Source organism: Lepidochelys kempii, chromosome 4 (genome assembly GCF_965140265.1).
Source record: "Lepidochelys kempii isolate rLepKem1 chromosome 4, rLepKem1.hap2, whole genome shotgun sequence".
Taxonomy (NCBI): Eukaryota; Metazoa; Chordata; order Testudines; family Cheloniidae; genus Lepidochelys; species Lepidochelys kempii.
The window spans coordinates 80,356,914-80,371,061 of NC_133259.1; the positions used below are offsets into that span (position 1 = coordinate 80,356,914).

General features: G+C 42.0%; 1 protein-coding gene across 32 annotated transcripts in view; it reads right to left on the reverse strand.

The window, feature by feature from the left end:
* The window catches only part of SORBS2 (sorbin and SH3 domain containing 2), a 450,872-nt gene that overhangs the window by 123,641 nt on the left and 313,083 nt on the right, over positions 1 to 14,148 (reverse strand). For 29 of the 32 annotated variants that reach the window (XM_073341803.1, XM_073341814.1, XM_073341810.1 and 26 more), the window contains one exon: positions 8,525 to 8,574. The exons of the other annotated variants lie outside the window; for them this stretch is intronic. In XM_073341803.1, the coding sequence (XP_073197904.1) occupies positions 8,525 to 8,534 (10 nt within the window). In that variant the 5' untranslated portion in view covers positions 8,535 to 8,574. The remainder of the gene's footprint in view (positions 1 to 8,524; positions 8,575 to 14,148) is intronic. 32 annotated transcript variants of the gene reach the window in all.

Consider the following 14,148-nt stretch of genomic DNA (forward strand, 5'->3'; position numbering starts at 1 on the left):
AATTCATTGATTGATTACCCATGTCTGCTGTAACCCCCATACTACTTAACTGCTATGTTGAGGGGCAAATAAGGATATCTGATACATATATACACCTATTTAAAATGTTTATATGTGTATAAAATTATACCCACATATATTTTGTTTATATATAAAATTTCCATCTCCTCAATCCTTCATGTCTCTTGTTTTCTTATAAATCTGTTAGGTGTAGCAATCATGTCTTCTCATGTGTTTCTACAATGCCTACATAATGGGGCCCTGATTCTGATTAGGCTTCTAGACACTAACACAGCATAAACATTAGTAATTCATAACTGAATAACCTGTTCGCTGAATAGCATGCTTAGCTTTGATCAGGAGCTATATTTTGATGAGATGCTATCATAGACTCTTGCAAGCCCTCTGAACATGCCACTCCCATTGAAAGAGGAGCAGACGAATAACCAGCTTCAATAGGTATTACAACTTTGGGGAAGGGGGAAAGGAGAATGAAAGATAGCTGGCGGCTATCTCCCTTGTCTAGATCTGTGCAAGGATGGCCCTCACTTTCCTCTGGGAACACTAGGACCCATGTTGCATCCCCCTTTCCTGAGTCATACGGGCTGTGGAAAGAAAGAAATTCTAGACAGAAGCCAGCCACTGAGGGCCAGAGAAACAATGGCTGGCAGGAGCAGACACAGAAGCAGTGGCAGCAGGTTCTGTAGAAGGAACTGTTGGATATTGATGATATTATCAGACTGTTTTCAACAGTTTTTGCTCTGGACATTGACTGTTCCAGCCCCTCACCCACAGTCTCTTCATCTCAGTCTTACTGTACCTGCCCTGAGTGCTCCCCTCCTTCCTTCCTTCCTTCCTTCCTTCCTTCCTTCCTTCCTTCCTTCCTTCCCTCTTCTCCCCTTCTTAAACCTCCCTCCTTTCCTTTGCTTTTCTGTTTAGCTAATCCTCCCTTACTAATCATCTACCCAAAGAATTAAAAAGAAAAGAAACCCAAGTCCCACCAACCTTCTCTCCCCAAAATAGTGGCCCTAACATGACATTTGCCAGCCATCACTCTGTTTACTCTACGAGTATGTTGCATCCCTTTCCCCTCCCCTTGGTTTTTCTTGTCTATTTAGATCTTGAGCTTTTTGGGGTAGACACTGTCTATTACTCTGTACAGTGCCTAGTGAAATAATTATTATTAAGTTCTGTAGAAGAGGGCTGACTTAGAGGATCAAGATAATATAATTTCCTTCATTTAACCAAAAGTGACTTTATGACCGAGTCAGAGACTCTACAGGGACCAAGTATTTCTGTTCTTGTCTCCCAAAGAAATTGGATAAATTGCTAGGAGGTACATCATGGGATGACTTGCATTAATAAAGTTAATGCACCTATGTTTTGCAGCCTTCCAGAATTGTGTAGTCTCTTTCCTTGGCTGCTTTTTATGTGCTTCATTTGCTAGCAGTTGACTCGTTCAATCATTTTAAAATTAGATGCATTTACCACACATATTATCTCTGTAAAACTCCTGACTAAAATATTTATGGGTGGACACCAAGGATTTGTTTTTGCAAATTAACTTAGACCATTCATTATCCATCTGTGCCAAAAGACAATATTAACATTTGCATACTGCTATGAAATATGTGATATGTATGTTTATTCACTCTGTAAATCCACAGCGGTTCAGTCTTTGCTTTCTTAGGGTAAGATTTCACCCCAAGCTGAAAGAAATCTTTCCTGAACGCCCACGTCAGGCCTTCAAACAATCCCTCAACTTCTCCACGTTCATCTTTAGAAGCAAGCTCCCCTCAGAGCAGGACACACCAACTCAAAGCATCAGCAGACCCTGTCGGAACAACAGATCCAAAACCTGCAGACATCCATTCCATTGCTACAATCCATTCCATTCCATTGCTACAATGATCAGCACGCCCCACAACTAGAGTTACTAACTTTCTAATTGCAGAAAACTGAACACCTTTGCCCTGCCCCCTGCCCAACCCCTTCCCTGAGGCCCCGTCCCCACTCACATCACCCTCCCTCCCTCCATCGCTCACTTGCCCCACCCTCACTCACTAGCTCATTTTCACCGGGTTGGTACAGCGGGTTGGGGTGCGGGAGGGGGTGAGGGCTTCAGCTTGAGGTGGGGCCGAGGATGAGGGGTACGGGGTGCAGGAGGGGACTCCAGGCTGGGGTGTTGGGCTGAGGGGTTCAAAATGTGGGAGGGACTCTGGGCTGAGGCGGGGGTTGGGGTACGGGAGGGAGTGGGGGCTCCAGTAGGGAGTTTGGGTGCAAGAGGGGGTGAGGGGTGCAGGCTCTGTGCAGCACTTACCTCAGGCAGCTCCTGGAAGCAGCGACCTGTCCCTCTGGCTCCTAGGTGGATGGGTGGCCAGGGAGGCTCTCCGCACTGCCCCTTCCCACAGGCGCTGCCCTGCAGCTCCCATTGGCTGGAGAGACATGTCGCTGCTTCCGGGAGCCACGCAGAGCTGGGCAGGGAAGCCGGTCAGCCCCGCTGCGCCGCAAATGGACTTTTAATGGCCTGGTCAGTGGTGCTACCCGGAGGCACCAGGGTCCCTTTTCAACCGGGTGCTCCAGTTGAAAACCTGGCAACTCTACCTACAACACACCTTTCAACATCCATGGGTCCTACACATACCTATCACAACATGTGGTGTACCTCATCCAGTGCACTACATGCCCCAATAACAACTATGTGGGTGAAACCAGACAATCACTATGCTCTTGAATGAACTCACATAGAAAATGATAAAAGACCAAAACACCCTATTGCCTGTTGGTGAACACTTTTCACAAAGCGATTACTCTATATCTGACTTCTCAGTCCTCATCCTCAAAGGAAACCTTCACAACACTTTCAAAGGATACGCCTGGGAGCTTAAATTCATTACTCTGCTAGGCAACAAAAGTCATGGACTGAAAAGAGACACTGAATTTATGGCTTATTACAACAATCTGTGACACACTATCCCCCTCTTTTTGTCCTATGACTGGAGAGGTGTTAACAGGCCACTCTCCTTTGAATGGCCCCTTAAAATGTGTGCTAACTACTTATGCTAAACAACCTGTTCCATCTTGCATTTTGCTGCGACACTGGGAGTTCCTTTTGCAGATCTGAAGAACAATTGTGTGTGGTTCTAAAGCTTGTCTCTCTCACCAACAGAAGCTGGTCCAATAAAAGATATTACCTCACTCACCTCATCTCTCTCGTATGAGGATAAAGACGCTTATCCACATTTTTAAAGCGCTTAGAGATCTTTAGATGAAAAGCACTTCATACATTTTAAGTTATCATTAATATTCTTCTGATCGCTCCTGCTTAGTGTGGTACACATTCTAAGAAATCACACATTCTATTAGCACACTACTCTGGGGAACATGGAGATGTTCTCAGCTTTACACAGATATGCCATAATCAGAAGAGTGTGTTGCCCATATGAAAACCTTGTTCTGAGGCAACATATCCAGGATCTCTCTCTTGCAGCTATTTTGTTCCAGTCTTCACAGAACATAAAAAGAGAGAAAATACTCGCTCAGTTTCTCACAGCCTATAGTCACACATTCTGAGGTGCTTGGCCATTATTATAATGATGGGTGGGATTTTCTAGGGCATTCAGTGGTGCCTTAACTCAGTTCCTGTTGAAGTCAGTGGGATTGTTATCAATGCTGAACACTTTGAATAATTCCATCCTATGTGTTAAGCAGTTGGTAAGCATTTTGAGAAGTTACTGAGTAGCTGACTTGTGAATTTAAAAAAACACTACTATTTATTTGTCTTAAATACAGGTGAAGTAACAATGCAATTACTTCCATCTAGGAAGAATTCTCTCTTCCGCAGATTTCATGTGAACTCTGAACGCTACTTAACTTCTTTTTAGTCCAGTATGACAAAACAAATAAATTAAAAATAACACTGCATGCAATTTTGTATGCAATTATTTTTAAATATCTTTTGTTTCGCCTATATAGATCTCGATCCTATATTGTTTCCAATTTTCAGAGTTTATCACAATCCTATTATTATCAATATAGTGCCATAGGTCTGCACCTGACTTAATAGGCACAATATAAAATTATGTCCTTGCACTGGGAAGATTGCAATCTAATGAACACAGATAAGTATTTATCCCCCTAGATAACATAGTGAGCGATCACTTATAAATAATCTAGAAGCAGTAGGTAGATAAAACAGGTAAAACAATTGTGTAAGGATGTGAATCTGAAAGTGGGTTTAAAAGGATGATAAAACAAGGGGTGAGAGGAGGACAGTTCATGGGAGAGAACTGTAAGTTTCTTTTATGCGTTGTGAGCAGGAGTTGGTTTAGGACCATTTGATTTATACTAGCTTCTCAGGTTTTGTAAACCTGTAATAAATCCATCATGGAGAGGTGCAAGAGTGGTCACAAGGAGCATATGATTGGAGGTTAAGGGTGGTTAATTGTCCTATAAGGAACTCAGATATGCACTTGGGGATCTGTGAGAGTGGTTAGCGAGACTGAGTCTAAGTGAATTGCACCAACTGCTAGCCCCAGAAGTGGGGCAGCTAACACAAGTGGTGGCACAGATGTAGATATTTTTCTCTCTATACATTATGGAGGACTTTGAAAACCAATGAGAATTGTGTGTGTAACTCCCCTTTGTGCCTTTGAAAATCTCCCCCTACAACTTGTTTATTTCTTTGCTTTTTACAAAAATGTTTTGTTGCCTTTAGCTGTTAAATTTGGGAAGTTGCCTGTCTAGCATTTGATAAACAATTAGTATCAAATACAAAAAACATAAACAAACAAACAAACCCTTCCATCCATTAGAAAGTGAAAACTGAACACACACTTTGCAGACTAATATAGCTTCTGGCTGAGATGGCCTGCCAAGTCTACATCCATAGGGGACACTGGACTGGAAGATTCTACTTTTTCTTTTTTTTAAGCTTAATTTGCCCATCTAATGACTTTACAGGATTCACCAGAGCTACAGGGGACCCATTTATTCTTCAAGTAGACCAGTAGTTTGTGGAATGACCCAGTTTTTACTAGACACCGGTGACAATTCTGTAGTACCTAATACCTACAGCTGTGTACATGCACAGACTCCTGCTATGAAGCATTAGTAAATCCACAGATCCAAGATGGTCGCTGCACTATTATTTTAATTTAACAGCACTCAGGATACCATGTGTAGGAGGGTCAGGAAGCTCTATGTAACCAAGTACACTATGCTGAGTATCGCTTATCTCAACCGCTCTCATGTTTAGTGAAAGTGCCGTCTCAGTTTTCTACTCCTGGTGCTACGCCAGGAATAACTCTCAATACTTATGCTTAATCTATCTTGGTTTTTGCATGGGGTTGCAGACTACATCAATAGAACTAAATTTCAAATATTACTTTATTTGGGTGTAATGGGTCGTGCTCACCACCGTAGCACCTCCTTCTGGTTGCTCCAGGAATTAGTTCTGTCCATCAGCAGGGTGCTCACCTCTTGTGGTGTCTCACTCTCCATCACTGCTTCTCCACCATCTCTGCTGTCTGTGGGGACCTGCGTCACTCCTGGACCGCAGTGTCCTATTCAGGGCACAGCCCTCCGGCTGTTCCTCAGCTCTGTTGTCTCCTCCCTTCCCGGGGGAACCGGCAGTCTTTCACCTGGCCTCTCGCGGCAGTGGCGAACTGCAGCCCCTAGTTCAGCCCCTCGCTCAGGGGAAAACTGTAGTCCTTTGGCTGGCCACTTCCCTCAGCGGCCAGTGAGGCAAAGGTGGAGGGCCAGGCCTGCCCGCTACTCTGGGCCCCAACCCAGGGACCCTATAGCTGGCAGCCGCTCACTGCCTCTCCTTCCCCTCTCTGCCATTACCTGCTTTCCCTGGGCCACTTCCCTGTAGCCCCAGCACCTACTCGCCCCCTGTATCAAGGCCTCAGTCTGAGAGCCAGCTGGAGCTCCGCTTGCTCCCCTGACCCTGCCCAGCACTGCTCTGTCCCAGGTACTTCTCTCTACAGGCAACCAGTCCTTTTCCCTCAGCTCCTCTCTGCCCTGCAGCCCTTCTTATAGGGCCCAGCCTGGCCCTGATTGGCTGCTTCTAAGCCTTTGTCTGGTTGGCTGGGTTCTGCACAGACACTCTAAGGGCTGCTATTAATCCTTTGCCAGCCAGTGAGGGACAGCTGACCCGTCACACTGGGTAATTTCTTCTTTTAGTGGAACTGGTAATTGTGGACAATTGCTATAGATGTTCACAAGTAAGTGATGTGCTCCTGGATTTGTAAATGTGCAATAGGTGTAAGTTCAGTGTAAGTTCATGTGACATATTTGTTTAGGCAATCCTAGGGGGTTTCAGTAGGTAGTTATCAAAGTCTGCTCTGGAGGCATTAGAATTAAAGGCCACAACAAAAGGAATTCAACTACATTGAAACCTGTAGCAAAAACCTCACTGGAAGTTAGAACAATTAACCCATATGTCAGCTATGATGTCACGACGAGGCTGTAATTCACATTTGTGATATTAGAGCAATGAAATGTGACATTTTAAAAGGAGAGACATGTACAAAATAGTATTTACTAGATTTGAACCCATGAGACTGCAATATGCAATTGAATTGTAATCATATGTGTGATAATGATTAGCTGAATTACCTCTCACATCATAATTCCATCAGCTAAGGAGTGCTTCATAACTACCCTAATTTCAAAAAATATGAATATATGGATAAAAATGTATACTGTAACTTCAGCTCTCACAAATAAACAAGTATAAAACTGGGCAGAGAGAAATTCTGAATATCATTACAATAAATAGTGTCTTCCTTATTAAACTCTTGTGTGACCCACCAGTTACTGAATACAAAACAATACAAGCTTCAGATGAATAAAAAGTTACTTGAGCTGATTTGCTCATGCTGCTTATTATTGTGTTCAGAGAATCCACTATCTCTACTATAATAGCTCAGAGTAAACCTGAGGTTGTGGTATTAGTTATTTATGTACACATTGGGTGAAATCATGGCCCCATTGAAGTAACTATAAATTTTGCCATTGACTTCAGTGGGGCCAGGATTTTACTTGTCTACTGCACAGGTCAATCCAGACCCTATTTAAAGTCAGTGGCATAACTCCCATTGACTTCAATACTGTAGGATCAAGCTACAGTTTTAATTTGTACTTTGTAATAGGCCATAAAGCAAACAAACATTCTACAATTTGTGTTTTGGTTAAGACCAGATTTTACATTTCTGTCACAGCAGTCTGAAAGATAATGTAATTAGAATCATAGAAATACAGGATTGGAAAAGACCTCGAGAGATCATCTAGTATCCATCCCACTGTGTGGAGACTAGACCAGTTGTGGGCAACCTGCGGCCTTTCAGGGTAATCTACATCCCTACAGCCTGCGCCACTTCCCGCAGCTCCCATTGGCCGGGAATGGTGAACCGCGGCCACTGGGAGCTGTGGGTGGCTGTGCCTGTGGACGGTCAATGTAAACAAACTGTCTCGCGGCCTGCCAGCGGATTACCCTGCTGGGGTGCGTGCACCCACGGACCGCAGGTTGCCCACCACTAAGCTAGACAGTCCCTGACACGTGTTTCTTTAACCTATTCTTAAAATCCTTCAATGAGAGAGATTTTACAACAGTACTTATTTATCCTTATAGATAGTTTTTCCTCAAATCTAACCTAGATCTCCCTTGCTGAAGATTAATTTTGCTTACTTATTGTCCTGCCTTCAGTGGACGTGGAGAATAATTGATCACTGCCATCTTTATAACAGCCCATAACATATCTGAAGACTGTTACCAGGTCCCCCGCACAGTCCTGTTTTCTCAAGACTAAACATGCCTTTTTTTAACCTTTCCTCACAGACCATATTATTTAAAAAAACTTTTATAATTTTTGTTGCTGTCCTCTGGATTCTCTCCAATTCGTCCACATCTTTCTAAAAGTGTGGTGCCCAAAAACTGGACACACAACTTCAGCGGAGGCCTCACCAATGCCAAGTAGAGCAGAACAATTACTTCCTGTGTCTTACACGTCTTCTGTTAATACACCCCAGCCTATTTTAAAACTGCATCACATTGTTGGCTCATATTCAATTTGTGATCCAGTATAGCCACTAATTTATTAAATAGCAACCTCTTTTTATATATAAACCCACCTAATAATATACCATGATAATAGGATATTTACAGAAAAGGAAGCATTATAGTACTGTTTTCCAAAGATAAAGGGATGCTATTTTCCCTTGACTGTTATGTATGCCGTTGTGCTGCAGAACATATATATGCATTGTACAATTTTATATATATTTATATACATATAAACATGCATATTTCATATATATATACATATAAAATATACATACATGTTTATATATGTATGTGGCACATGTAAATATACATATACAAACATACTATTTAGTTTAATTTCAATATCAGTTTAGTGTAATTTGTGCATGAACATTTAATAAGTTGGCCCCTAGTTTGCTAAAAGATATATATATAGAAGATAGAAAAGTAAAGAAAAATCTCACAGAAACAGCATACCTGTATTCATTTTGACACTGGAGGTTTTGTTATAAAAGTCTTCAGTTTTCCTGCAGAAAACAAAACGATCTATTAATTTGTCACAACACAATGGTATGTGGTACAAAATGTCATCAGTGTTTTTGGGGGGTGGGAGAAGAGGAGACACCGGTGAATCAATGTCATAACAAGGATAGCCCTATTTTAAACACAGGCTTTAGTTAAACTGGCACCACTTGTGCCTGCCTCTAAAGTTAAAGTTGAGCCAACACTTCCATTATAACCTACTCTATTTTCAAAGATTTAGTATCTCATCTATAAACATTTGCAAATATCATGCCAATGCAATTGACTTTTGGTCTCCAGAGTATCAACTAAAGAGCAGGTCACTTAAAGAAATGTGTAAAATAAAAAATCTGTTTATGGAAAAGCATCAAATAAAACCTATAGACAGATATACATAAAAAAGACTAGGAACATTTTTTTAACAGCCAAAAGTTATTAACTCTTTTCCCCAGTATTAATGTGCTAGAAGAGTAGCTTTATTTATAATTTAATATGGATATTTTTACTGACATTGTGATTTTCACCATTGGTTGCTGCAGTACTAACTATTGACTTAGGACCTGTTCCTGCTCCCATGGAAATCAATGGCAAAATTCCCATTGCCTTTAATAGATTCAAGATCAGGCCCTAACACAGGAAGGTTTCCAAATGCACCTGGCTGTTCCTTAAAGGATAATAATATGCATAGAAACAAATTATAAATACATTAATCCAGGAAGCAGGAACAGTTTGATTCTCTTGGGCTTGTGGATTCTTACACTTTATGACATTTAAAAACAAACCACCAAGAGAACAAATACAAACAAGCAAACAAACAAATATCAAACAAGCAAACAACAACCTTATGCTTAAACAAGCTTATGCTCGAATAAATTGGTTAGTCTCTAAGATGCCACAAGTACTCCTTTTCTTTTAACAACCAAAGAGGAGAAAGGACATCCTAAATTAAATACAACACTTTGCCCTTAACTCCTGATGCTGTGCCTGTGTTTATCATGCTGATTTGAGATAAGTACAAGCCTGAACTGAATTTCCCCACTACAGACAGTTTGTGTCACAACTGTAATATTATTTAATGGTTCAGAGGCTAGAGTCTCTCTTCTGTCTGGCCCATTCAGGATGCTACACCGGCATAAAGGAGTAATAAAGTGGGTGCAGGCAGAGAGTTGCAGAAAGGCTCCCCAGGGAACACCTCTGATACAAAAGGGTGGCCCAGCCAGCACACTGCTGCTGAAATGGCTCTTCATTTCCCTCTCAGCTTCGTGTATTTGAGGTGCAGGAGGGGACATGTCCAGAACAAACTGCACTCTGCCTATTCTCAGCGACCTTATTACATCTAGAGGCTGCCCTAATTTACACCACTGGGGCCAAGAGTTGGAGTTCAAGAGTGGTTTAAATCATCCTTTTTTCCTCCCTCCCTGTTTCTACAGCAAATACAGGGTTAGGAAAAAAGAAAATTGGAATTTTTCATATTTAATACAAAACTAATGGTTTGTTACAAGTTTCCCCACTATTTTTACCATATGCTGTCCCTCGACCGCCCACTTTAAAGAACGATGGTGTGTATGATTAGAATGGCACATTGGTTACAATGTACTACCATATTAAATGAGATCCCAATCTCAGGTGGGCTTCGAGGTGCTACTGTAATTAATAAATAATAAATAAAATGACTTAGACTGGGTGGGGCTGAATATCCTGAACTCCCACTGAAGTCAACAGGGATTGAGTGAACAGCACCTCTGAGGCTGAAACCTCTAGCAATTTATTCTCTTGTACTGATGCCCATGCAGAATGTACTTTGTACTACTGTAGAAATTCAATGTTATTTTTAATGATGCCTCATAAGATGATCATACTGATTCCTCACTCAGATAAGACACTTTAACACTGCTAATACTATTTAAAAGCCAATTTCCTTTTGCTATACATTAAGGGAAGGAACAGGCATATGTTACAGAAATGGATCACCCTAGAAGCTAAGGGATAATACTGGGATGACTAATAAAATTTCATGCCATCCTATTTATGCTAAAACTGCTGTATCAGCAAATTAGCATCTGAGAATTCTCAGTAAACCATTTAAAGATTAAAGCAAGTCCAATCTATTTTCTTCAGTGTTGATAAACTGTCTTTGATTGTAACTTTAAGCTTACACAACAGTCACAAATTATTCTTGAAAGCATCCAATTCTTGGAGTGTTTTCATGCTGCTACAGGAGACAGCATTTTAAAGTAGTCATAGAATCATAGAATATTAGGGCTGGAAGAGACCTCATGAGGTCATCTAGTCCAATCCCCTGCTCAATCAGGACCAACACCAACTAAATCATCCCAGCCAGGGCTTTGTCAAGCCGGGTCTTAAAAATCTAGAAGGATGGAGATTCCACCACCTCCCTAGGCAACCCATTCCAGTGCTTCACTACCCTCCTAGTGAAATAGTGTTTCCTAATATCCAACCTAGAACTCCCCCATTGCAACTTGAGACCACTACTACTTCTTCTGTCATCTGCCACCACTGAGAACAGCCTAGATCCATCCTCTTTGGAACCTCCCTTCAGGTAGTTGAAGGCTGCTATCAAATCCCCCCTCTCTCTTCTCTTCCGCAGACTAAATAACCCCAGTTCCCCCAGCCTCTCCTCATAAGTCATGTGCCCCATAATCATTTTTGTTGCCCCCCGCTGGACTCTCTCCAATTTGTCCACACCCTGTCTACAGTGGGGGGACCAAAACTGGATGCAATACTCCTCAGCAATGCCGAATAGAGGGGAATAATCACTTCCCTCGATCTGCTGGCAATGCTCCTACTAATACAGCCCAATATGCCACTGGCCTTCTTGGCAACAAGAGTACACTGTTGACTCATATCCAGCTTCTCGTCCACTATAATTCCCAGGTCCTTTTCTGCAGGACTGCTGCTTAACCACTCGATCCCCAGCCTGTAGCGGTGCATAAGATTCTTCCTTCCTAAGTGCAGGACTCTGCACTTGACCTTGTTGAACCTCATCAGATTTCTTTTGGCTCAATCCTCCAATTTGTCTAGGTCACTCTGGACCCTATCCCTACCCTCCAGCATATCTACCTCTCCCCCCAGTTTAAGATTATCTGCGAACTTGCTGAAGGTGCAATTAATCCCATCATCCAGATCATTAATAAAGATGTTGAACAAAACCGGCCCCAGGATCAACCCCTGGGCACTCCACTTGATACCAGCTGCCAACTAGACATCGAGCTGTTGATCACTACCCATTGAGCCCAACAATCTAGCCAGCTTTCTATCCACGTTCTAGTCCATTCATCCAATCCATACTTCTTTAACTTGCTGGCAAGAATACTGTGGGAGACCGTGTCAAAAGCTTTGCTTAAGTCACATCCACTGCTTTCCCCATATCCACAGAGCCACTTTTCTCATCATAGAAGGCAATCAGGTTGGTCAGGCATGACTTGCCCTTGGTGAATACATGTTGACTGTTCCTCATCACCTTCCTCTCCTTTAAGTGCTTCAAAATGGATTCCTTGAGGACCTGCTCCATGATTTTTCCAGGACTGAAGTTCCCCGGGTTCTCTTTTCCCTTTATTAAATATGGGCACTATATTTGCTTTTTTCCAATCGTCCGGGACCTCCCCTGATCACCATGAATTTTCAAAGACAATGGCCAATGGCTCTGCAATCACATCAGCCAACTCCCTCAGCACCCTTGGATGCATTAGATCTGGACCCATGGACTTGTGCATGTCCAGCTTTTCTAAATAGTCCTTAACCTGTTCTTTCGCTCACCTCCTCCCCACATTGTCTTGCCCAGTTCAGCAGTCTGGGAGCTGACCTTGTCTGTGAAGACCGAGGCAAAAAAAACATTGAGTACTTCAGCTTTTTCCACATCATCTGTCACTGTGTTGCCTCCCCCATTCAGTAAGGGTCCCACACTTTCCTTGACCACCTTCTTCTTGCTAACATACCTGTAGAAATCCATCTTTTTACCCTTCACATCCCTTGATAGCTGCAACTCTAACTGTGCTTTGGCTTTCCTGATTACACCACTGCATGCTCCAGCAATATTTTTATACTCCTCCCTTGTCATCTGTCCAAGTTTCCACTTCTTGTAAGCTTCCTTTTTGAGTTTAAGCTCACCGAAGTTTTCACTGTTAAGCCAAGCTGGTCACCTGCCATATTTGCTATTCTTTCTGCACATCGGGATGGTTTGTTCCTGCGCCCTCAATATGGCTTCTTCAAAATACAGCCAGCTCTCCTGGACTCCTTGCCCCCCCAGATTAGCCTCCCAGGGGATCCTGCCCATTAGTTCTCTAAGAGAGTCTAAGCCTGCTTTTCTGAAGTCCAGGGTCCGTATTTTGCTACTCTCCTTTCTTCCTTTTGTCTTCCTTCCTTTCTATTCACTTGGAACTGAATTAGTGGTGGTTCCATGAAAACAGGCTATAAAATGCAACACTATTCAGACTCAGCAAAGACTCACCAAGTACAGAACTCTTTTTTACACCAAGATGTCAAAATGAATTCTAGCGGGTGGATTTGATCTATATACATAAAGTGTGTTTAGTTCATGCCAAAGTTTCACACACAGTACTTTGCTTTTTCTTGCTAAAATTAAAACAAACGATGTTATCAATGGAAGTTGTTCTCTCTGAACCAAGGAAAGTTTGTATAGGTCTAAGGAGATTACTCTCTACAGCAAGATGCATACAAATCACCAAACACATTTCTGAAAAATCTGATCTCAAGTACACATATAAAGATTTAGGGGCAAATTTTGGTCTTGCGTGCATGCACGTAAGTCAATTCAAGCTGCACACCTATCAAAATTGTGCCCTTGCATTTTAACCAATTGCTGCTGCTAATCTAAAATGATTTTCAAACTCTTGATTGAGTATTAAGGGACATTTAAAACATTACTAATATTAGTAATAGAATTTTAAGGGACATCATGAACTTAAAAGTAACACCTCTATCTGATTTTTTAATTAACTATTATTTAAAGCAATCTCTAATAAGTCTATAAAACTTAAAGGGATTAGATAAAAGAAAAACAGTGAGTTCCCTTTTGTTTCCTGAGTGTTGTTCTTTTGTGTGTGGTTTGTTTTCTGCAAAATTACTCTGTGTGGGTGTGCCCCGTGGACATGAAGATATCTTGCCATTATTATTCATGATTTTGTCACATCAAGATTAGACTATTGCAGTGTGATCTACATGTGGCTGCACCTTAAAACCACATGCAGAATTCTGCTGTTTGCCTATTGAAGAGGGCATCTCCCTGGGAGCATGTGTCGTCAGTGCTCTGGGATCTGCACTGGTGATTTACTGGTTCCCAGGTAGAGTTCAAGGTGTTTGTTTCAGAGTAGCAGCCGTGTTACTCTGTATTCGCAAAAAGAAAAGGAGTACTTGTGGCACCTTAGAGACTAACCAATTTATTTGAGCATAAGCTTTAGTGAGCTACAGCTCACTTCATCGGATGCATTCAGTGTTTGTTATGACCTATAAAACCCAAAATGGCCTGAGACTGGCCTGTTCTACAGACCACATCTCCCTGTCCCATTGTTGCGATAAGGGGTGCTTGAGCTGGATCCCTC